The following is a 25,901-nucleotide window of genomic DNA, read 5'->3' on the forward strand; positions in this document are numbered from 1 at the left end:
TTCTAGAATTTACAAAATGTCGAAAATGACAAAAATTAAAATTTTATTTTCGTATCATTAGTCATTGTTGTTTTCTTATAATTTTTATCATTTAAAGCATTCGCATTTTTCTTCCTTTTTGTTGTTGGTTTTTTTTTTGAAGTTTTGTCATTTGATTGGCTTTGTGGCGGTTTTTTTGTTATTTTTGTAATTTTTTTCCTTTTTTAGCGCTCTTGTTATTTTCGTCATTTTTTATTTTTTTGTCTTTTTATTCATTTTTCGCATTTTTGTCATTTTAGTCTTTTTTGTCACTGAACAAAGCTTTGGAATTAGCTCTGGACTTGAAATATAAGTGCTGAGCTGAGGTCTGAAACTTGAGACCTGAGTCATGATAGGTACATGAAATACGAGACATAAGATATGAGACAAAGAGGAGAAATTATGCTAAACAGCCACTGTGCTTAGGTGTGAAATGATCAGCACCAGCTATAATTTTTGTGTCCAATTCAAAAATGCTTCAAATCCGCCCAATGTGAAATGGCAACTATTGCGTTTGCGCACTTTTTCCATTTATGTCACATTTTCCTGCTAAGGTAAAATAACATAGCAACTTAAAACAGAAAACACGACAGCCGATCATTATTTGTGCAAAGTTTGTTCCGAAAGTAACGTGAAAAACGCACTCCAGCGACGGGAAATAAAGTTCCACAAGTCTTGTGTTGAAGGCTAAAGAGGTTGAAAAATATTATCAGTTGAATACTTGATTTGCCACAACTTTCCGCAAAACCGGTGAAAAATGGGAAAAAATAATAAGGTTAGTTATGGTAATTATCGATTAACGTTGATTAAGGCTTGAAATTTTAACATAAATTTGTGTTGAGAAGCGCTGTTTCCTGCATCCGGAAAAAAGTTTGTCTGGTGAAAACGCCTAAAATGATGCAATTTGCATTCAAACTTTCGAACGCATTATGTCCCATGGAGCAAACAGGAGGCAGCGCTCCGTCCGCAAACTCCCACCCTGTGTTGGTTAAAAAAAATAGGGTAAACGTCATCGATCGATTTTGTTCGTACACCGATGGGGCGGTAAAGTGACAGCAGCAGTCTTTCCACTTTTTCCGTTCTGCTGTGTTGTGCAAAAGTTGAGATGACCGAAAACGTGCCCGTTGCCGAATTGCAAAATCTGGACCTAAACCAACAAAAGGCATGAACCAGTACTTCTGTTATAAGTAAAACTATCTTAAAAAACTGTAGTGCGTCGAAATGCGACTACTGTTGGCGGTATCCGGATGGTCCGGGACTGCCAATACGCGTTCCCATTTTACTTCCCTGCTAGCGTTGCAGCAGTTTCGTCATCGTCAATACCATCATCAGCAACAGCAGCAGCAGCAGCAGTTGCTGGAACAACCAATACTAGTAAAATTACCAGCTGCCGGACCGTTCGGATTGTTCGGTTCTCGGTGCCAGTTCGCTACCCTGGTTCGTGTTTATGGTCCCCGTATCACCAACCACACCTGGTGCACTTTGTTTTGTGTTCCAATTATGTTCTGATTTGAAAATATTCTGTGAACCGGGTGTAGTTTTGCTTGCGTAGCAAATTAGAGCTAGAGATAGTGCCCTTTGTTTTTTTATCTAGTGCCATCTCATCAGGAATGTTGAAACCGGTTTTTTTTTTCTTGAGAGTTAACGTTTACTAATTTTGTTTTATTTATGAAAAAACAGATTACCAACAATAAATTTTCTATTTTACTTTTCAGGCCAGCAAGATGAAGAAAGAGAAACAGAAAAATCAGCAGGAAAAAGGTACTTTCAATTGTATGATGCAATGGAAACTACCTGATTAATGATTCATCCATTTACTACCTATAGCTGGAAATGCGAGTGCAACTCCAAAGGCTGCTCAACCGGCGGAAATGCTTCCCGAGTTTATCGATCACCGTATCAAAATCTACGACGAACTGCGGGCCCAATATCTGGACGAGCTGTCTAAGAAACACAAAAATCCCATCAAGGTAACCCTGCCGGATGGTAAAGTCGTAGAAGCTACTAGCTGGGAGTCCACTCCGTATGATGTGGCCAAGGGTATCAGCCAAGGGTTGGCGGACAATACCATCATTTCCCGGGTCAATAACGAGCTGTGGGATCTTGATCGACCCCTGGAGGGCGACTGCAAGCTGCAACTGTTGAAGTTCGACGATCCCGAAGCGCAAGCCGTTTTCTGGCATAGCTCGGCACACATACTTGGCGAAGCCATGGAGAAGGTAAATTTTTTATCTTTTTAAAATATTCAATTTTTTTTAAATCATTTTAGTTTTACGTAAAATACCTAATTTTTTGTTGTTGTTATTAAGTGTTCAGTTAATTTTATGGTTTTAGTTTCAATACTTTTTTTTTAATCATAGGTTTGTTTATTAAGGCATATAGTTTCAATACTTATTGGAATTAATACCAATATGAATATTGGTTTCTTTTAAAATGCCTCATTGATTGATAGATGTGATTGATAACTACTCTTATCTATCTGCTCTTGCAATAAGTCAATTTTATTCAGTTGCAACAAAAATTACAATATGACCATTTCAAATATAACCTAGCCTAACAGCATCTCGGATCATCCCGCAAATCCGCGCTTGGAATCGAATTTCTGCGGCTCCTTTAGGCATAAATTTGGCAGAATTATCCTCTCCCAAATGGGCTTTTTCCATGCTTTTCTCCAAATCAGGCATATCCGTACTCGGCATGCAGATTACCGGAAGCACTAAGAAGCTCATGACAACACCAAATCTGCCGAAACGCTTTAGCTGTTTCTGAAAAACTTCCCTGGGGAAATGACGTTCCACACTCTCTCCGAAGTTTTTCAAAGCCTCTCCGAGGGATTCATAATATATATCCAAGAATTCCTCATAGTGCTTGGCACGTAGCTCTTCATCCGTTGAAAGAAAAATAAAATACACCAAATCCAAAATCGGAGAAACATAACGACACAGCTGCCAATCTATCAGGCAAATGTCTTCAAATGTTGAACCCTGTCAAAAGATTAAAAATGTTCAAAATATTCATACCACATTTTAACCCAAATAACTCACGTCTTTTCCATAACGATAAAGCATGTTATTGATCCAGCAATCTCCGTGGGCCAACACGGCATAGGGTTCGGCTTCATCAATTTTTACATCTTCCTGATACAACTCATGAATTTTTCCTCGAATACCGTTCAGTTTCTCGGTGGTTGCCTTGTCAGTACTTTCCAGCATTTTCACCAACATCTCGCACGTGCCATTCATCATCTTCGCAATGCTTTGTGTGGGGTCATAAGCAACTAAATTTAGAAATGGATCCGAATACTGTTTTAAAGGTTCAAACAATTCGGGAGCTTCAGCTTTTAACGCAAACGAAACCGCATGAAGTTTCCCCAGTTCTATCATCAGAAGTTTGGTTTGCTGATATCCAACCGGTTCCAATTTATTGCACATTCTGAAACTTTTTTCACGTAAATCTTCCATTATGACAACACCTTTCATTTTTGTTGGATCGCAATGAGCATAATACGTTTTAGGGTAACTCCAAAATCCTTTTGATGAGCCTTGTTGGAGGCCTTTATCCAGTTGAAACTTGTTGAGCGTGGGTAAAATTCTGTTGTAAGCTTCCACCTCACGATGGAATAAGCCTATTGAATACTGCCTTCGAGCTTCGTTATTTGGCAATGTTTTGCCAATTAACACCAGATCAGCTTTGCCGTCTTCTCGAATAGTTGCCTTGAATATATCTCCGATAAAACCATCTCCTTTGCTATCTCCAGTGTCGACTTCTAATCGGTACACTTCTGGCGTAAAACCTTGCTCTAGCGCGACTTTTTTCAACCCATCTTGAATGTACTTTGGAAAACTGGAGGACATTTTTGAAGTTTTATTGAACTCTTTAAGGCTTAAATTTCTGCACAAAATAAGAAAACAATGCTTCTGCACTTCGTTTATATTCCCGAAAAATTTTGCATCGCTTTTTTACACTAATCCTCAAGATTAGATTCAGGGCCAGATTCAATTGCAACCATCTGGTTGTACTCTGAAGACATGATTATACGATAACACGTATCACTAACTCGAGGTGCATAAAACGATGCCTATATAGCCTATGCTGATAAGTTTTCTTGGTTAGGAACCGATTGGATTCAATTGAGTATAATTAAGTATGGTGTTCTAGATATATTTGTCAGTTTCTAATTCAATATGTTATTTAGTTCGTAACCACAAAAACTCCAAATTGTTTTAAATGTGATATAAGAAGCCTAAATGTGTTTTCTCTCTTCCCAGCGCTATGGAGGTCATCTCTGTTACGGTCCTCCAATTGATAATGGATTCTATTACGACATGTTCTTGGACGGAAGTGGTGTAAGTTACATATATTGATTTTTTTTTTTGAATTCTTTTAGTAGGTATTAAGTACTTTTCCATTCAAACAGATTTCCAATCAAGATTACGGAGCACTGGAATCCGAAGTTAAGAAAATTGTCAAGGAAAAGCAACCTTTCGAGCGATTGGAAATGAAAAAGTCCGATCTGCTCAAAATGTTTGAATATAACGAATTCAAATGTCGCATTCTGAACGAGAAGGTTACCACAGATACTACAACAGTGTATCGCTGTGGTCCGTTGATCGATCTTTGCCGTGGACCTCACGTACGTCATACTGGCAAGGTTAAGGCTTTGAAGGTAGTCAAGAATTCATCCACATACTGGGAGGGAAAGGCCGACGCTGAAACGCTGCAACGTGTGTATGGAATTTCCTTCCCAGATCCCAAGCAGCTTAAGGAATGGGAGAAAATACAGGAGGAAGCAGCTAAACGGGATCACCGTAAACTTGGCAAGGAGCAGGAATTGTTCTTTTTCCACGAGCTGTCGCCGGGTTCTTGTTTCTTCCAGCCAAAGGGGGCTCACATCTACAACACCTTGATGAATTTTATTCGCAGCGAGTACAGAAAACGTGGTTTTCAGGAAGTCATTTCGCCGAATATTTACAATGCCAAACTTTGGCAAACGTCTGGCCATTGGCAGCATTATGCCGAAAACATGTTCTCCTTTGAAAGCGAGAAAGAAACCTTCGCTTTGAAACCGATGAATTGTCCAGGTCACTGTTTGATTTTCGATCATCGTAACCGTTCGTGGCGCGAACTTCCACTGCGTATGGCAGATTTTGGAGTTCTCCATAGGAACGAACTTTCTGGTGCGTTGACGGGATTGACACGTGTTCGTCGATTCCAACAGGATGATGCCCATATTTTCTGTATGCCCGAGCAAATTCGCCAAGAAATTACCGGCTGTTTGGACTTTTTGCGTCATGTTTATGGTATTTTCGGATTCACTTTCAACCTGGTTCTGTCCACCCGTCCAGAGAATTTCCTCGGAGAAATCGAAGTTTGGAACGAAGCTGAGAAAGCTTTGGCTGAATCGTTGAATGCTTTTGGTGAACCATGGAAAGAAAACCCAGGTGATGGAGCTTTCTATGGACCGAAGATTGACATCACGATAATGGATGCCCTCAAACGGAACCATCAGTGCGCTACTATTCAATTGGATTTCCAGTTGCCAATTAGGTTCAATCTGAACTACATCGATGATAATGGCGAAAAGAAACGGCCGGTCATTGTTCATCGCGCTGTTCTGGGATCAGTGGAACGTATGATTGCTATTCTGACTGAGAGCTACGCTGGAAAGTGGCCATTCTGGTTGTCTCCACGACAAATCATGGTTGTTCCAGTCGGACCCCAGTATGATGAGTATGCTGACACGGTACGTCAACGTTTGCATGATGCTGGTTTCATGGCTGAGGCGGATCTGGATGCTGGTGATACAATGAACAAAAAGATTCGAAACGCACAGATTGCGCAATTCAATTTTATCCTTGGTAAGACGAGAGATCAATTCGGTATCGAATTTTGAATACGGCGAATGCGCCAACATAACTGTTTCGAGAAAAACGCGTTCAAAGTTTGACAGCTCCATAAGCTCCCAGCAAAAATTTTATTTTGTTTTCTTTATTTCTCGTTAACCAAAAATATCCCCGTTATCGTTGTACACTCAAAATGTAGGTCTTCGAACGTACTTTATCACCCAACTGTTTACTCGATTTGTTTACATTTGGCGCATTCGCCCTTTTCAAAATTCACTACCGAATTGTATTATTTGATGAACATGTTTTAATTTTTTGCTTGATTTTAGTTGTTGGTGAGAAGGAGCGCAGCTCTGAAACGGTTAACGTTCGTACTCGGGATAACAAAGTCCATGGCGAAGTAACAGTTGCCGAACTTATCGTCAAGCTTCGCCGCTTAGCGGACGATTATGTACGAAGCGAAGATCAATTCTAAGACAAAGTAAGTTTACCTTTCAAATATTTTCTCAGCGCATTTTGTTCCGAATTAGAAGAATCCTAAACAAAGTGGAACTGTAATAATCGTTCACATAAGTTATTATTTGATAACCCCTTCAAATAAATCAATGAACTTTAAGTCAACTGTTCTACCACTAATCCGAACGCCATAAATGTAGAATTTTGAACTGTTTATTTTTAAAGGATTTTTCTACCATTAAACATATACAACGTTATTTTTTATGACATTCTGCTTTATTAGAAAAACAAAAAAAAACATAATAATACCCTCTATTGTATACAATCCCTCTTGATGAGCACAACCTATTTACACCGTTAAAAAACAAACGTTTAGTACACAGTTCTTCTGTCTTTAAAACTTATTGAAACAAAGGCTTACCAGAACATGTTTGACATTGTCGTTTCTGGCAATATTTTTTTTTTTCTATGTTGCTAGCAAGCAATTCAATTGCCTATAGTCATCATTTTTTTCGACTAGGGTCTTCTTGAAACTATCGAAAAACAGTTGCAGCTCTTATACTCTCGTACTGCTCTAAACCATTCAGAAAAATAAAGTATTCTTTTACAATGCTCCTACATAGAAAATTATGTTCTATTCTTCTTTTTTTAAAGTTTTTTGAGTTGTGATTGTAATCTTTGTTTTTCGTTTTCATTCTGCACGAGTCAAGACATATACAGCAAATGTGGCTGCTACTCAACACGAATAGGTATTATTTATTTTCTTTGTAACATGGCCCCAAATTTGTGAATTGTGGTAGACAAAACCCAGTAAAAACGGTCATATTGAACAACTGTGGATATGGAAATAATTAATATGTTTAGGTTGGAAACAGTTATGAAATCTAGTTTGAATTAGATTTGTTGTTGTCGAGTTTTCTTTTGTTAAAATTTCGTAATAAAGCAGACTAAGTTAATACGCATTTTGTTTTTAGTACAAGAATAACACTATCATAGACAACGATTTTCAATAGTGATGCGGTGTTACTTTAAAGGATTTTTTTTTCTTTACAAGATTTTCTACTTTAACTAGGCCTACAGTGTTGCATTATGTACAGGTTGGTTCAATTATACAATAATTTTTAATTGCCTACAAATTTATCACGTTTTTTGGAACAGGGAAATGCCGATTTTTAATCTAATCTGCGCATTGGTTTAAAAAATATTTACAGTATAACGTTTAATTGCGAGCAATGTCCTATGCCTTAATCGATTATTTTATATCATTTGCAAAAAAAGAAACTCAACAATTATTCAACTTCAAAATTTTGCAATTTCCGAAATATCTTTCAAAAAGGACCGGACGTTTAAAATATACAGAACTTTTGAGAAAAAAAAGAAACTATTATTTTGGTCAACGCTAACATTTTCTTTTCAAATGCAATTTATTCCAGTGCAACACCAGTGAAAATCTATGAATCTTGTGTCAATGTGTAAACGCTAAGCTTTGGATGCAGAATTCAATCGATGCTTCCACGTTGTAGACTTTCAACGGTATTGTTTAGGAACGAATTATTCTTCACAAATGCTTCCCTCTCAATGTCTGCACCCTTCGTTTGACCTAATACAGATTGCATAGTTTATTCCTGACCAAAGCCCTCAGTCTCTTCGATGGCGTAGTTTAGCTTTTCGACCAACTGATCGTAGCTTTTGTACGGTGGCAAATCCAGTCGATTGAAGCAGGTATGCGACCTGGGTAGCCACGTGTCCTTGCCAACTTTCTCGATACAGAATCGTTGCGGTCCATTGGATCCCATTAGTTCGGCAAAACCACCCACTGGTACCCGACAAGTCCCGGTCACGAATTGCAGGAGCCGAGCCCGTTTCTCATTATCGGTCTCGCGGACAAACTGTTGGGAAGAAGGAGGGATTTAAATATTGCTTAGAAATTTATTCCCACAGGTACTGAACAAAAATCTTCAAATAAAACCGTACCTGCCAAAACCAAACCACTTGTTTGCTATTACGATTGTAGTGCCTGTAGATGGAGTTTCGTTGCCAATCGTCAACGTCGATTTCTTGCATACCGCAGAGCATCAGTTCGAGCTCACGCTCGTCGAAGTATTTTAGCCACTCCAAAGGCACCACCTCGTTGAAACCATCCAGGAAAGTTTTGGTTTGCTCTTCGATACCGCTGCAATTTTAAAACAAACGGTTAGACATTTTAAAAACGAACTAGATAGTTCCGACATACCGTGTCATCCTCCATTCAGTCATTAGCGAAATGTACTCTTCTTTGTTTTCTTCCGTAACGCGTTCCTTATCGCCTTCTTCCTTCAGCTCGTGATGAATAATCTGTCCGAGCACTTCAAAATCAACGCTAAACCATAGCTCTAAGCCGCATTCGTCGATATTATTGTCGCGCACCCAAATGAGCGAGTTGTAGAACTCCGGATCGATCGATTCGATATCTTTGGTAGTAAGCTTCTTGTTTAGCATCCGTTTGTAGAACGGCATAGTAAAGCCGGAGTAAATAAACCTTCCATGGTACAGTGCCATGGCGATAAATCGACCGATAAATTTGAAATATTGCAGGTGGTCCGGATTGACGTAACTGGCAGGATTGATTTGCAGGCTGTAGTTGTTCTTATTAGCGTACTCAAACAAACAATACATGGGGTTAAGTACTTCATGGGACAGCAAGAAAAACCATTCTCTTGAAACACCACCGTAGTCGAGTCCTTCTTCGCCACGGAATATGATATACAACCTACGACGTAGTTCGTACGCAGGTAGTCGCATGATTTGATGATAGGAATCTTCAAACAACGTTTGACGCGTGAGGGTAATTTTGATATGGGACGCAAGGGCGTTACTTTGGCAAAGATACCGAAACTGACTTAATTTCCATCGGAAAGAACGCTCATAAGCTCGCGGGACTCCGTAGACACCTTTTCCACCTTTCGGTGCACCAGGCCGTGGGTCATCGAACGTAGTTTTACGATTGTTATGATCAACGAAAAATCGTTCTCCAGTTGCAGTATAACGTATTTCCCATCCTGGAGGAAGTGGCCCTTCGGCAAGCATGCTGACTTCTTGACCTTGGGTTCTAGGATCTTCCCATTGGGTGGTACGGTTTTTATGATTGACAAAGTAGACACGATTATCAGGCTGAACGCGTTTTTCCCAACCATCCGGAAGCGATCCTAGTCCATCATCCTCTTCCTGAACTGGTGCCGCATTTGACTGTTGAGCATGCTGCGGATAAAGGAATCTTTGATTGCCCTGGGAAATAATATGCTGACGTTGACCTTGCCAATGCTGAAAATGCATCAAACGTTCACTGTTTGGTCGTTGCCAGGTTGTTGTACGGGTATTGTGATCTACATAGTAAACCCTACCCCTAGCATCTCGACGCATTTCCCATCCCACTGGGAGTGGTTGTGGTTTTTCCCAATACGTAGACCTAGTATTGTGATCGACGTAATAACGACGACCATACTTATCCACTCGCATTTCCCACCCCGTTGGCAATGGCTCATCATCGACCTGCTGTTGTTGAGCTGCTGCTTGTAGCATCATTTGTTGGTCTGTGAGACTACCACCCATGGGAACCAACGCACCTGCTGCATTGACATTCGCAATTTGTCCTTGGACGGGACCACCATTTATCGGAACAATTACACCACTTTGACCATGATTAGCACCGTTGGGAACTCCATTTATTAACGAATCTTGTGAAGAGTTTGAATATGCTGGACCAAGCCGAGGATGTCCAGCGGCCATTGCTGGATGCACCACCTGAGCTTGCTGCTGTTGTTGTTGCTGTTGATCCCAATTGATACCACTGCTTCGTCTAACTGCGCCCGTTGCAACACCGACCATTGGCATGGATGCACCATTTCCCATTGCTGCTGCTGCTGGTAAGCCTCCAGCATTGGAATGTATGCTCAAATCATTGAAATTAGCAGCTACACTATTGACGGACGCACAATCGCCCGAACTGTTACCACCGTTGTTACTGCCAGTAGATGGGGAATGATGAGGTTGCAGAAGCTGTTGTCCACTCGACGTACCACTGCCTGGTGGTTGTAATTGCGACTGAGCGGCTAATGTTGTAGTGCCACGTAATCGCATACGAGCACGAATACCACCATTCAGGATACTACTTCTGCTGCTACTGCCGGCACCCATAGAATCCATCGATGAATGCTGAACGATAATGAAACATCCATAATTAATATACAAACAACACTTGGACGGTAAATGTTATTGATTTTCTCACTAGTTACTGCATGAATGTGATTTCATCAGATACCAAACAAGTTAATTATGTCCGTGTACAAACTCTGGGTGTACATTCAAAAATGAATGAAGTAGTCTGTCATGACAAATACTTACTCCGTTGCCGTTGACCTGACCCGGGATGTGTTGACCGGAAGAGACATCACCACTGCTCATAGCAGTCCCGTTGCCACTTCTTAATGCCAACGCTCGCAGGTCGATTCGCAGTCCATTCAGCACCACCACAAGTTCTCCTGTTTTGGTCGGTTGCCTTGGTTCACCCGCCTTCGAGGAGCCATCCGTCAACAAATCCATGCTGAGCTCCAGGTTGTCCAGCACACCGTTGTAGTGTTCTAGGATGTTGGCCAAGAAAACGGTTTGCTGGCCCAGAACCGAATCTTTTCGGAAACTCGAGTGATCTAGCACCCGAAAGTGGATAACGGAGCTTGGCGAAACTATCACCGTGAACCGTTCGTTCCATTTTGGAGCGTTCGTGTTCTTGAGAAAGTCGGTCTTGCGGCTACTTTTATTGTCGATGAATATGTCTACGTAGGGATTTGGCTTCAGAAAGCCGTTATTCCGAAGCGAAGCGTGCTCGACTGTTGATAAGGTTAGATCAGTTAATTCAAATTGAAAATAGTTCGATTTAAAAAAAAATAGTAGGTAATACCGTGCATAATTTTTGAAAATATTTAAATAAGGATTTTAACGTCACCAACATGTTTTAAAATAGAGAGATTGTAACTTGAACTTACTTGTTACGCTTAATTGGTGACTTCCTTCCTCCATTGGTAATAGCTTCCTGGTTCCTTTTTTATTAAATTTACTTATTCAAGTGCTGTTAACTAGCCTGAAGATTAAACAAACTAACAGGCCAATGTTTTTCAGTTACAAATCGGCGTTTGAATTATTCTTTTCAGTTTTGTTTTGTTGATGCACCTGTGATACATATAGAGAAAATAACATAAATTTTATGAAGAATCCATGAAAAAATATTTTGTGTTAAAAATACATATATGAGGTCATGGTCGTAGGAACGGGGGGGGTTTTGGGGGTTAAACCCCCCCCATGAGAGTCCAAAAAAGCAAGCGAGCTATTCTACTCTACACCCAAAATTTCAAATTCATCAAATTATAATAATAGAGCAAAAATAATCAAGAGCAACTATCTGAACTTAAAGCTAATACCAAAACCTCAAGACCCATTTCAAAATCAAAATTCTGCTGAAGTTTTTCAAAATTTTCTCACTTGTTCATAGAATAAGGTTGTCAGATTTTTTTTCTGCACGTATCCGGCTGTTTAATATAAAAACCTGGCAAAATCCGGGTATTTGATTTCAAAATTGTTGAACAAATCCAGGCAAAAACCGGTCAATTTTGGTCAAAACCTAGGAATTGCTCATCAAAAATCTAGGAAAAAAAAACTTAAAAGACCTTTCATGATATTTTTTTTTAACTTGCTGCAAAAATTTTGGACGCAGAAATAAAAAATAAATTACAGCACAATTTGTTTATTTTTTAGTTTGATTTTAGATCCAGAATGAGAACAAACCCGGCAAAATTGGGGCTTTTCCAATGAAATCTGGCAACCGGGTCGGACCGAACTTTTCCCAAATTTAATATTAAATATCCGGGCCAATCCGTTTAAAACCAGGCAATTTGGCAACTTTATCATAGAAAATCAGGTCTGTATTTGGAATTTTGGAGGTTCTTGTTCCATATTCATATAACCAAAATTGTTTTAGGTACTACATATTTTCGTATTTCTGATTTTGTATCAAGTTTAGGATTCTTGATGTTCAGTTCGAATGATCATAAGAAATAAGGAATGAAAAGCTGCTTTGAAATCCTTGTTCGAATTCGGTTTTGCATTTCATATCAAATTAGAATCATGTTTTTCGAAAATTCAATGCATTTTCAATATTTTAATATTATATGGAAAAAGAAGAAAATTGTTCTATATTAAAATTCAAAGTTCTTAAACTTTATTCTAACACAAAATTTAAACATTTAAAGCTTCTAAGTGGCGATCCAAATTTGAAAACCAGATTCTGATTCATCATTCGAAATTCATATTGTAAATCAGATTCACAAAACAGATTAAAAATAAATAAATGAAATAATGTATTAAGATTAAACCAGAACAACAGAATTTAAATAAAAGATTCATGAATGAGGGCTCTAAGATTTGGCTCATGAAATTCTGATCTGGATTTAAGATTTGGAAATCGTATTTTTTGTATATTTCGGAAATCGTATAGAAATTTGGAAACAGATTCAAAGTTCAATTTTTGAATTAAGGTTTAGAATTCAGAAAAAGATTTAGCTTGTGAATGAGTTTTTCAATCAACATAAAATTGTTGAGAAATTTATGAGAACATTTAAGAGAGTTAAAAATAAACTTAAAAATTTGCTTGTCAATTAAATTCAGATTTCAAAATTTATATTCAGAACAAGTTTGTACACACAATTTAGCTGGAAATAAAATATTTTCTAAGTTTTGATTTATGCATAATATCCCAAATTATATTAAAAAAAAAATCATCCACATGATTTTAAGTATGGAATTGTTTTTTATGAAAATTATTGCCTGTTTAAGAAACATGTACCCGATCTTCACCTTAAAAATCTGCAGAATTTTTTTATTTTTTCGATGTATTGTTTAACATTATTATTATTGCAGCTTTTCTTAAAGCCAAATTTCAAACTAAAATCATAAATTTAGTTTAAGTTTGCATCAAGCAAATTTAAATCAAAAAATTTTTAATCTCTTGCTGTTTTTTTTTGAAAATTTTATTTCTTTTCATCAATGGTTAAAATCTTGGAATTTGCAAAAGAGTTTAGAAAATTGGGCTTGTTTGATTTGAGTATAGAATAAGTTTTTTTTAAAGAAGTTGAAGGCTACATATTTTTTTAAAATATGTCTTTAATGGTACCAATTCATCATTACATTTATATTACATTATTACATTAAATTAGGTGATCAGTTCAATAATGAACTGTTCAGAGCCTAATGAACTGTTAGTTTACTAATTACTAAAATTTATTTATTCGACTTAAATTTGCTGAGCGCAATAAAGTTTTTTTTAAGTAGGAGAACATCCTGTGATGTCAAAAAGAAGGCTACCCTAAAAAGAATTTATTTTATGCTCAAATCAAATAACTTTGATCAACCAAACTTTAAAACAAATTCAACAATTTTAACCATCGATGAAAGCAAATTTCATATTTTGTTTTTAGCGGTTTCATTAAAAAAATTTAGCTCACCCTTTAGGCTAAGGACCACTTTTCAAAAGTTACTTTTTTATGGTTTTATTAATGACACTTTACCATCCTTGTGGCACTCGTGTCTTCTCTTAAGTTATAATTTCATACAAAAACTATTAATAAGTAGTAAATAATGAATTATGATATAGTTACAAACATAACTTGTTTTAATTTTTTTTATTCGTGTGTTTTTAGACAAAAAATCATAGGCAAAAATTAGTCACCAAAACCCCCCCCATGAGTCGGTTCTTCCTACGGCCCTGTATGAGGTGAATTTAATCCCTATCATATACGCATAAACCATGCATCGTTTGCAAAAACAGATTCTGAAGTCTGATGTCGATACGACGTCCGCCGGTTGGAGAATCCAGAGGTTAAAAGGGTATACGTTGAAAGCCTCGGAACTGCCGACAGACGAAACAGTCAAAGAACAGTAGTGTGGAATCAAGAATGACTTTATCACGACGGTACTCTCGGTAAAGTTTGTGGAAGGAGAAGTGAATGGAGCAGGCGTGTACCGGGTCAGCCAAAGCAGCCGCCCGCTTACGATATGCGGAGCTGGAAAAGGCAGTTAAGCTTGTAGACGAGACCAGAGAGCCTGCACAAACTCCATAACCGAAGGAATAGAAAGAGCAGCCGCCAATGGAGATATCCGATGACATTTCTCGCCACCTTAGTGGTACAAGGACTAATACAAGAATGCCGCTAAAAGACCGAGCAGGTCAGTTATTGACCGATCGAACAGATCAGCTCAAACGACGGACAGAGCACTTCGAACAACTCTTTCAAGTCACGATTAGCGATGGTCAACAAAACCCGCAGCTCGAAGCGCCAATAGGAAGTCGCATTAATGACGTCAACTCGAAAGCGCCCTTGCTGAATGAAATAGCAGCTACAATCAAAGCCATGAAATCCAACAAAGCACCTGGGATCGATTGCATCTCTGCTGAAATGCTGAAAGCCGACCTTGCCTTGTCAGCACAAATGTTGTATCGTCTTTTCGCTGACATCTGGTCTATTGCAACACATTCCCGGCCGACTGGATGCAGGATATCCTCGTAAAGGTCCCGAAGAAAGGAGACCTGAAAGAGTGCGGTAACTGGCGAGGCATAACGTTGATCTGTACAACCCTCAAAGTACTCTGTAAAGTGACCCTGAACAGGATCCAGGAGAAAATTGACGCTACCCTCCGATGGCAAAAAGCTGGATTCCGATCCAGGCGATCATGTGTGGACCACATCACAACGCTACGAATAATACTGGAACGAATCAACGAATTCCAGGACACTCTTCTACTAGAGTTCGTTGATTTCGAAAAAGCATTTGACCGACTCAGTCGAAAAGTAACCTCCACTGAGAGCTAAAGGCTACATTATCGTGTCGCAAAAAATCGCTTTTTTATAAGCGTTCAAGTCGATTTATTCCATAAATCCGACCCGGAATTACGGATAAAGTTGTCGTGGTGATAGGTTGATAGGAAAAATAGAGAAACTGTCCCGTTACACCAGCTTTTTCTTGAAAAACTTTATTAACACCTGCTCTTTGTTTTGATTAACCTCAAAAAGGGGCCTACTCATTCTTTCGCTCTGACCAAAACATCCACCAGTGACAAAAGAACAGCACTGGTCCTAGTGGACCATGAAGGACGCACCCCCCGGGAGTGGGGGGGGGGGGGGGGGCACCACATTTGTGGATAGTTCTCCATTACCCCCCTACATGCATAGCTCGGCATTCGATGGGAAAAAACGATGGCTGCAAATACGACGTCCGGGAGTTGACCCAGGCGAATTACCCAAGAATCCGTTTTTTATTGCTAATGCAATTGAAAACCAACTAAAGAAAGGATCTCTTAGAAAAGAGCTACAATTAAATCTGGAAAACAGCGGGAAAAGCTACTCTATCTCCACGTATAATGTGGAGCTATTTGAGCTTTTGAAGACCATTACCCGTCTGGATCTCAACACAGCAGTCGAGGTGGTTGACCACCCCACCCTGAATAAGATTCAGGGGATGTGCTACCAGGCGGACACCGTTGATCTGTCACCTGATTGTAGTATCGAGCTTGGGCCGTCGGGTAGGAGACGTCGTTCTCCGTTGCTCTCTCCAGTATAACTAACCTCATGTTCATACTCTCGCATCAGTCAGTAGGTGCAGAGCTCTGAGCCGTCAAACGTAATATGTTAATTTAGTACAATACTACATTACTTTTTTCTTTTCTTATTTTTTTTTTGTTATTAGAAAAGATTCTTAGCATTTACTCTTTCAAATGTTATTTCTGAATTTGCAAATAACTGGCTCTTGTAGTGTCTCCTCCAATCTGGGTACTGATATCTGATTTGTCAATCGAGTGTGGTGGTTTCGATTATAGCATCGACGATACGAAGATAACTGGATCAGGGCGACAAGCCGTGCCTTCGATTAAATACTCTCCAACATATCTCGACTGACCCCTTCGAACTATCACGCAAGGACTGGTCAACTGTTTTTTCTTTTTCGCCTCTTCAATCTATTCAGACATACCGTCACGTTACTCACAGTAACACATTCTCTATCTTTTTCTTCTTCTAACAGAATTTCAACTGGACAGCATTTCATTGTAGATACCATGACCAAAAACATCCTTGAGAAAGTTCCTGAACTGTCGAGAAGAAGGATGTCACTGATTCAACAAAAATATCCAGTTCACATCGCGGTGTACCAATGGAAAGCCTTTCAAAATCGAATGGTTCACCGTTTAACTTCACCGCCCTGTTATGGCTAATAATGAATCGTATCAACCCAACTCTTCGCTGATAGACCCCGAACCGTTTCTACTGATGAACGCTGGCCGAAAAACCCAAGGTCTGTGTTAACCAGTTAACAGCTTTATGACCTCACTGAAGTCTGTTTTCGTTTTATCAACGTCGATATGGTGGCTAATGAACTCAAAGACGGGCTGAGCCCGGTTGATAATGTGCTGTTAAAGTTGTTCTATAGCAACACAGAAAGGGTCTTCTATACTATATCAGTTCATCCATATCCGCCCCCTGACCTGTAACGCGCTTTGATCGAGTTTTCAACATCCAACCCTCTCTCACACCGAAATTTTCAAAGCAACTAGGACAACCAGAAAATATTAAATTTACTTATCATAAGTTTTTCCATTCCTTAGTAAACAAGTTTCAATTTCCCTGGTCGATGAATCCTTTTTCTATGAGGCTGTTTGTAAACCGTTTATCTTTATCTAATCATCAGGTTTTGAACATCGGTCTAATGGTTCATGTTCGGTTAATTGACAGGTCAATCGACCAAGCAGTTCTCTCTATATGAGCAAATCCCGTTTCTTCTATCGAATCAAGGCTTCGTGCGTTGATCTTCATCTCTGTGACTAACTAACATCACCCGCAAACAGGCTTGATTTGTTACATAAACACACCCGAGAATATAAGGTTCAACAATTAATTTCTCGAGTCATCGAACGCCATCTGACGCATATGCCAACTTAACCTGATTTCGAATAAATCCCCGCATCGGTCAAAAACACGGCTCCCGAACTCAAAGAATTCATTCTTACCCATCAAAATCCGAAACATTCCTATCAAAAGGCTCTCCAAACTTCTTAACAATTATATCGTTCACCAGACTCTCCACTATCATGTCGGTTCAACTACCTAATCCATTTCAACAAATTTCATTCCCCCGACATGGCTAACATGACGTTTATCTCTGCAGTGAATCCGAGAACATTCTCGTTTTGAGATAATTAACAGACTGACTGTGTTCTCTCCATCACCCTGCTAACGCTTTCCTTCACAACATTAAACTCAGCAGATCTACTCTAATTACCAAACTAGAACTAACGAAAAACTAATAACTTCTGACTCTTCATATAACCTTGTATTTACATATTTTCGGTTTTAATTTCCTCTTAGAAATGCCATCTCTAATTGGAATTAAATTTTAAGAAATTTACTCCCGGCATTAACTTCACAAGATACTATATTTTCTTCTATTACTTTCAAATTTCCAATATTTCATAATATGATTGGCATTTTCCTGTCGGATGTTTTTTTTTTTACTTGCAGTATTTTACTTCCAACTTTCATATGTTTAGCACCACAATTTCAATATCAACTATAAACTTCGAACTTTCAAGCCACTACCAACTTTTATCTTTGATTCATGCTTTTCAGAATCCAATAACCAATTGCAAACTTTAGTTTAAAAAAACAGTTTGCAACTAACAAATTCAAATTTTAAAGTTGTTTTTACGGATACTTTTTCGATCACGTTTCAATAATTGTACCATTCTCACATTTCAGAGTTTCATTTCTTGCATTGCATTTTCATTAATTCAAATTCTGCTATCAGCAATATAATCTGTGCTTTGAGTCCCATTTGCTCCCGAAGTCATCATACAATTTTTTTCATAGCTTTAGTCTTCAATTTCATACTTCCTGTTTATCCATTGACTTCTCTCATTCAAATCCAAATATGTATACAGTATTTTCGATATTTTTAAGCATATTTCAACTACAAGCAGTCAATCAAAGATTTTTTTCCTATTCCAGATTCAATTTGGAATAATTGCTGAAAGACTGCAAGTTTCATATTTCTGTTTATTTTTCATCCAATTGTTATTCTAATATGCAGTTTAACTTACATCTTCATGCTTTCAAGGAAATCTCTTTTCAACAAATATACAACACATAGAATTATATCTTTCAACTTCTATCTTCACCTCTTGACCTCTAAAGTTCAACTTTTTACTTTTTACTCACTATTAATTTCCTCTCCCATCATTTCGTTTATTTCAATTCCTTTTAAAAACTTCAACATTTTCACTCGATTTTCAAATTTACCTTTCTATTTTGTTTTTCAAGCATCATTATCCTAATTACCCTCCTTGCAGATCACAATTATTCATTTTTCAACTTATAAAATCATCATCTCAATCCTCATAAATAAACATTTCGGCCTTGATCTTGCAACATTTTATCTGCAATCTTTCAACTCATGATTTCCCAATAATTTACACGTTTTTGTGAATGGAAGAATATTTATCTTAGATATTTTCCAACCGAGTCAAACATTGTCAACTGGCAGCCCAGTTTACAAGCCTTCAAATTTCTCCACACATTGAACTCACTCTGTTTTGAATGCACTTTCTTTCTCTTTTGTTCGACCATCGTCGTTCCTTCTTCCATCTATAAACTATCTTTCCTTTCTTTTCGCATAGCAGCCAGCAGGGTACCCGCATTTAACCGATATCAGTGTTTTCCGCTCTGCCGTCTTTCATCCTCTTTCTTTCATCCGCATTTAAGCGATTCTACTTTTTTCCTGCTCTCCCGCAGAATAGAACAGAACCTTCTGTCATCCGCATTTAAGCGACTGTTCTATTTCCTTCCAATTTTCATGTTCCTGCTATTACGCAGAATGGTGTCAGACTTCCAATCTTCCGCATTTAAGCGACTGACCCATTTCAACTTACATGAATTCAACTTCTCAAGCTTTTTTATCCAAAAATTTCTACGGAAATACTTACATTTTCATCCTCGTCGTCAAATGTAGTATCGAGCTTGGGCCGTCGGGTAGGAGACGTCGTTCTCCGTTGCTCTCTCCAGTATAACTAACCTCATGTTCATACTCTCGCATCAGTCAGTAGGTGCAGAGCTCTGAGCCGTCAAACGTAATATGTTAATTTAGTACAATACTACACTGATGAACTGTTGAGCGAATTGAAATCACAGGGAGTGATAGCTGTTCGTCGAATTACTCGTAGAGAAAAAGAAAAAATCATCAACACTCCCCTGATTGTTCTTTCCTTCTCGGGAACACGACTTCCAACGGAAGTATATTTTGGTTGGACAAGGGTGCCGGTTCGAACATATTATGAATCGCCGATGGTGTGTAGGAACTGTCTTGAATACAGACACACAAAAAAGAGATGTACGAATAAAGCAAAATGTACCCGTTGTGCTAGAGACCATCCATTCGACCTTGAAAATCCCTGTCAACTCCCATTACACTGTCCACACTGTCCTGAAGGCTTCAATGATCATTCTGCAATCAGCCGAAATTGCACGAAGTTCCGAGAAGAGGAAGCTGTAATCCGCATTGAAACAGACGAGTCATTAACATGGTCTGAGGCTCGAAAGCGAGTCACAGCAAATCAATCCAACAAACCATCCTTTGCAGCTACAGTCGTAGAAAGCGCTGCGGCCGACGTCCAGCGAAAGGATGCACAAATAATGCAGCTCACAAAGAAGGTCGAGAAGCTTACGCAACTACAAAATGTGTGTGATAGCATGGAAGCTAGGTTCGAGAAACTGAAGAAGATGTATGAACGAAAATGTATTGAGTTTAACGCTCTACGTTCAGGAATCAACGAATCCGTGGCCGCCAAACCTGTTGCTGCATCGTTCAAGAAAACTCCAATAATATCCGCTCCCGAAATTGCACTGAACACACGCTCTAAAAGCAAAGCAACATCGGCAAACATCGCTATTCCCAAATCTGATCTTAGCCAAAACATTCCAAAAGGAAAACGAGGCAACCGATCTCCTTTGGATACAGAGCCAAAAAAGTTTATATGCACCTCCACCAACGAAAACAACTCCGAATCGCAAATGGACCAATCCAACAGCGACTCATCTGATTATGAAATCCCTGAAACCCCTGTGACAAACAATCTTGGAAGGAGCTCAAGCGAAAACAGCTTATTTCGTCTTGAACAAGGATAATATCTCCAAACATCTACGAACAAGAAATATCTACCACCTCTCATCCATCTGTAAATCCAACATCCATAATGGAATCTCAAAACGTCATCCAACATACCGGCAGTCACAGCACCAACCTCAAACTGGGGCAACCAGTTTGGAGTTACGAGAACCAGACACGCTTCAATCCGTTCCCACCCCAAGTTACGCCCCTCTTGAGCTTGAGCTTGAGCTTGAGCTTAGATAAACCGTACATTTCAGTAGTTGCTACTCCGTGATTGACAAGAACCATCAAAATTGCACATAGATCCAAATAAATGGGGCTTGGGATTAGCTTACCATTTTCTGTGTGCACGTTTCAAAGGTTCCTTATCTTAAATGGTCAATAACGGCGCCGGCCACGTCCTTACGGTTCATCGGGGAAAGGGAAGGATTGTTAGTTCGACTTCCGTTGCTACTAGAGACCGAATACACCTCTAAATCTCCACGGTCGTCACAGGAAGGGTGGTTTGTTAATGGGAAAGGTATATAAGATCTGGATTCCCTTTGGGAAGGGATGTGATCAAAGCAAAGTTAAAAATCGTCGCGTCGCACACTATCGAGTACATCGCGTTTTTATACGTCCTAACTAACAATGTACTTAGCACCGGCGTAACTCACTGAATTTTACCGCGCGCTTAAGACGAGAAGAGCAAAGCGTCCTAACGTGGCACTGTCATACACGTACAATGCACTTGGCAACGATGCAACTCACCGAATTTTATAACGCGTTTTCTAAAGTTGTGGATGAAGTATAGTAAGACAATTATTATGAAAATATTTTAATGCTGGTTGGAGTAGCTGGAACTTAATGAAAACGTGTGCTCATTAAAATACCCGAAAAATGCTAAAAACTCGGTACGAATTAATTTAAATATGAAAGAAAATTGATTTTTAACTGGTGGCTACTAGCTCCTACTTGCATAGCAGCGGCGACTAGCAAAAGTACAACTATCAAAAGCTTCGCTTTAGTGAACTTCCTTTCGAGCTTACTATACTTATTAGGTAGTGGGAAAGAGAAAAACAAGATACATAAAATTAAAAAACTCTCGATCCTCCTTTCTCACTCTGCTTCAATTGGAACTGGGGAATCAATCAATCCCGACCATATGAAACCATTATGATAGAAAAAGAAGTTAAAAAATGGAAATCTCTCACCGGTTTTCTGGTTTCCTGCTGTTGACTGGAAAGGGTGGCTCGCTGCGATTTCGAAAGTTCCATCTAAACATTGGCCTGTTTCGAAATCCAATTGGAATTATTAGCTGTCATCGGGGAGACCATTTAGCACAAAAGTATCAAAGTGGACTTTGAAAATTTAGCGAAAGCTTCACCACACCTTTATTAAGCTTTTTAGCACACACGTTTTAGCACAATTACAGCACTTCTTAATTTTCATCTGTTCTCTTATTCTTTTTCGAAACGAACATCGAAAATAACATCCAAATAACAGCGAATTTAATAAAAATTTGAACGCGATTCCACTTTTTAAGAGAGCAATAGCTCATCGCGCGGCCGAAACAATACTTCACGCAAAGAAATTCAGCGTATTTCATCAAATATTAATAAATTTATTGGAGCGGTGAAAACAAACAGTCTAAACATGGCAATGTTGCCATCTCTCCACCACCCCAAGTTACGCCCCTCTTGAGGATAGTAACTTGGGGTCACAAGTAAGTTCCGATTATAATTCTAAACGACCAGATCCCAACTCTGTTGACCGTTACAGATCCAGTACTCTTAGTAAAACGATCAGCAATCAACATCTCCGGACTTTATCGCCAAATTGGGACCCTGGCGAAGGGACCAGTACGAGACGCTTCCCACCGACAACTGCGACAATGATTGGCATTACATCAGCATCAGAACCTTCCATCAACATACCTCAACATCGTCTGCAGGATCAACCACCCACCTGTAACCGTGGGGTCGACGACAACTGGAAACCGAGAGTTATGGCTGTGCACTGGAATATAAGCGGCTTCCCAAGCAATCAAAAGTTCGGATAACATTCCTCTATCAGGTTTGATCAGCTTAATCGAGTATGCTAATATAACTTCTTTTCAGCTCAATTTTTAAGTAGTTAAACGAACTTTAAAGTTGACAAAAAGTTCGCATAAATTGTCAAACAACTTCTAACCAGCTTCAAAATCCACTTTATAAGCAGCATAAAAAATCGAAAAAATTACTGTTCCGCTCCTTCAATTGCCTTCTCAAGTCTACTATTTTGATTCATATTAATCAACTATATTTGTTACTAACTCACATTACATTTAAAAAACATGTTCTTACCAGGCCTCGAACCCGAGCTCACCTCTTGAAAGTTGAAATCCATACTTGTTGCCCTATATGAACATCATGAGTAGGCAACGATTTTACTCGATGTGATGATTTTCTTTAAAACGACTTTCAGGTTCTTTATTTCTACTTAATTCCCACTTTCAAGCTGTTAAAAAGTTCTTCCGGAACTTAATGTGTACTTCATATAGTTGTTTCCCAAGTAACCGATGTGTTTATTTATGCAAACACGTGTTGAAGCTCGAAAAAAGTAGATTTAAGCCTTTAAATCTACTTCAAAGTTTCTATAATACGAAGTTGCTTTGGAACGCCCGTTGGGACTAATTAAAAACTTTCAAGTTTACAAAATAGTATAACAGAGACTTTTTACGAACTATTGAGCTGTACAAAGAGACTTGCAACCCTTTGATAGCTACTTGATTTTGAAAAAAATGAGAAGTACGTAACAAGTAGATTGTTTTTGTTCATACAAACTTTAAAGTTCCCAAAAAGTAAAAACAGAAACCAAAACAGTACTTTAAAGCTTTTTTTGAGTATTGGCTGAACTTGATAAAGAATGAAGTTCCATGGACCTCGAAAAAGCGTTTTGAACAGCAAAAAAGTTCCACAGAACTTTTGTACAGCTATATATGAACTTATTAGTTCGTTCCTTAAGTGATATTCGAACTTTTGGTTGCCTGGGTTAAGAGGGCATCTTGCAGAACTACAAAACCTCATCCTGAACGATAATCCTGTGATCGTAGCCTTGCAAGAAACCAAATGCAGTATCAACGACTTTCCCACGTGTAATCTTCAAAAAGACTATCTTTGGAAACTCAAGGCTGGCCCCTCGTGTGCATCACAACATGGTGTAGCGTTAGGTGTACGATCCGACATACCGCATACATTTCTGCACGTACCCACCGAATTGCAGCTAGTGGCAGCCTCTTTGAATCATCCTGTTCAAGCAACGTTCGTGTCAGTATACTTATCTCCCAACGGTTCTCCCCAGCAATTTTTGACCAACCTCCAGGACGTTATGAGAACACTTCCTTCACCCATCGTCTTGATGGGAGATTTCAACGCCCATAGTCCTATATGGGGTAGCTCTAAAACTAACATAATGGGAGAAATGATCGAACAGTTCATAACCGATCACAACCTCACACTTCTAAATACTGGAGAACATACACGCCTCGATCCAGTTACTGGATCAACTTCCCCTCTGGATCTGACGTTGACATCCAACTGTTTGGTCAATAAATTTGTCTGGAGCGTTGACGACGACTGTAGAGGTAGCGACCACTTTCCAATAAAAATATCAATGCTCGCAGAAATCCAATCAACAAGCATCAGAACCCGCTGGAAATTGGAAGAAGCTGACTGGGAACAATTTGAATTAAGCATTCAGGAATCTCTGTCAATGAATTTGGATTTTGATAGTAACGAACTTCTTAAAATTTATTGGTATTCGGACGAGAGCCGTAGAACAAACTACTCTGCTTGGCAGTTAGAACAGGATTAAATTTATTTCTAATGACATACTTATTCTTAACATAGAATCGCTTACTATGATCTAATTAAAATCTAGGCGCAATTCAACACCACATGTTTCAACACTCCTCCTCGTCTAGATCTCCGATGATTCCAATTCGTTCACGCAGGAACTTGATTCGCTGGTGCTGCAACGGCTTCGTCAGAATATCTGCTTGCATGTTTTCCGTCGGACAGTACTGCATGTTGATAAAACCTTTTTCATGAAGATCTCGGACGTAGAAGTATTTCGTCTCGATATGCTTGCTCCGCTTCTCGATCCGATCACCTTCGACGAGCTTGATCGCACTTTGATTGTCCTCGAAGATGGGGATTGGCGTGGACGTATCTTCTCCAAAATCGGTTAAAAGCTTCTTCACCCAAGTTAGCTCTTGACAACCTGCGGTGAGTGCGATGAATTCCGCTTCAGTGGTAGATAAGGACACACACAAGTCTGTCGGCGAGATCCCCAACTAACGACACCTCCTCCGAATCGTATCAAGAAACCAGAATTGGATTTCCGGTCACGATGGTTACCAGCCCAATCAGCATCAGCATACATTCCCAGACCGGCTTGAGTGGCTCCTAGATGTAGGCGATGTGAACTGGTTCCAATCAGGTAACGCAAAACCCGTTTCGCTTCTTGCCAATCTCGCTGTGTCGGACGACTTGACTTCTGAGCTAAAATGGACACGCTAGCTGACACATCAGGGCGAGAGTGAACGGACACGTACAGTAGACCTCCGATGAGACTGAGGAAGTTTTTGTTGTTCGGAATTGATCATCCTCCTCCTCCTCCTTCTGCTGTAGGTGTGCAGGGTCCAAGGGAATTTTCGATGGTTTCGCGTTTTCTAATCCGAACCTTGCTGCGAGTTTCCGGATGTACTTCTGCTGGCATAACGAGTAGCTTCCATTTTCTCGTCGTATGTCGATTCCCAGAAAATGTTTGACCTCTCCAAGATTCGTCATCGCAAAGTTCTTTTCCAACACGGCAAAAATTTGTTGGAACTCCTTCTCCGTTTGTGTGGCAATTAGGACGTCGTCTACATAAATGATGATGTAGGCGAAACAATTGCCCCGCTTTCGAGTATACAGGCATGGATCAGCTTCGGACGACTTGAACCCCATATCTCGAAAAACGCCGTCTATTCGTTGGTTCCATACACGGGCCGACTGTTTCAACCCGTATAGACTCTTCTTGAGTAGGCAGACTGTGTTGGCTCCTCCTTTAGCGTACCCCTCTGGCTGGCGCATGAAAATGGTTTCCTCCAGTTCACCGTTGAGGTAAGCCGTTTTCACGTCGACGTGCTTCACAATCATACCACGACGACTTGCCACAGTCATCAGCGTCCGGAATGTGACCTGCTTCGCGACCGGGGCAAAAACTTCATCGAAGTCCACCCCGAACTTCTGGGTGAATCCTTGAGCGACCAGTCTGACCTTGTGCCTTACGATGTTGCCCTTCTCGTCTTGCTTCGTTTTGAACAGCCATTTGCAACCGATAGCCT

General features: G+C 39.5%; 2 protein-coding genes across 4 annotated transcripts in view; one reads left to right on the forward strand and one right to left on the reverse strand.

The window, feature by feature from the left end:
* Window positions 1-573: 573 nt before the first annotated feature.
* Window positions 574-6,477, forward strand: LOC129744304 (threonine--tRNA ligase 1, cytoplasmic-like). 3 transcript variants are annotated; one of them, XM_055736771.1, is made up of 6 exons: window positions 574-793; window positions 1,734-1,779; window positions 1,846-2,237; window positions 4,287-4,364; window positions 4,436-5,876; window positions 6,191-6,477. In XM_055736771.1, the coding sequence occupies exons 1-6, from the start codon at window positions 776-778 to the stop codon at window positions 6,334-6,336; spliced, it is 2,121 nt and encodes a 706-aa protein (XP_055592746.1). In that variant the 5' UTR covers window positions 574-775; the 3' UTR covers window positions 6,337-6,477. The 3 variants fall into 3 exon arrangements, with proteins under 3 accessions (XP_055592746.1, XP_055592745.1, XP_055592744.1); XM_055736770.1 differs by lacking the exon at window positions 574-793 and adding an exon at window positions 1,073-1,180; XM_055736769.1 differs by lacking the exon at window positions 574-793 and adding an exon at window positions 1,087-1,455.
* Window positions 6,478-6,604: 127 nt separating this feature from the next.
* Window positions 6,605-25,901, reverse strand: part of LOC129744302 (E3 ubiquitin-protein ligase Su(dx)-like) — a 38,291-nt gene continuing 18,994 nt past the window's right edge. Inside the window, exons 2-6 of the mRNA XM_055736768.1 lie at window positions 11,336-11,519; window positions 10,698-11,179; window positions 8,551-10,508; window positions 8,292-8,490; window positions 6,605-8,206 (exon numbers count right to left, since the gene is read on the reverse strand). Coding sequence (XP_055592743.1) covers window positions 7,937-8,206; window positions 8,292-8,490; window positions 8,551-10,508; window positions 10,698-11,179; window positions 11,336-11,369 — 2,943 coding nt within the window. The 5' untranslated portion in view covers window positions 11,370-11,519 and the 3' untranslated portion in view covers window positions 6,605-7,936. The remainder of the gene's footprint in view (window positions 8,207-8,291; window positions 8,491-8,550; window positions 10,509-10,697; window positions 11,180-11,335; window positions 11,520-25,901) is intronic.

This window comes from Uranotaenia lowii, chromosome 2 (assembly GCF_029784155.1).
Source record: "Uranotaenia lowii strain MFRU-FL chromosome 2, ASM2978415v1, whole genome shotgun sequence".
NCBI classification, from domain to species: domain Eukaryota; kingdom Metazoa; phylum Arthropoda; class Insecta; order Diptera; family Culicidae; genus Uranotaenia; species Uranotaenia lowii.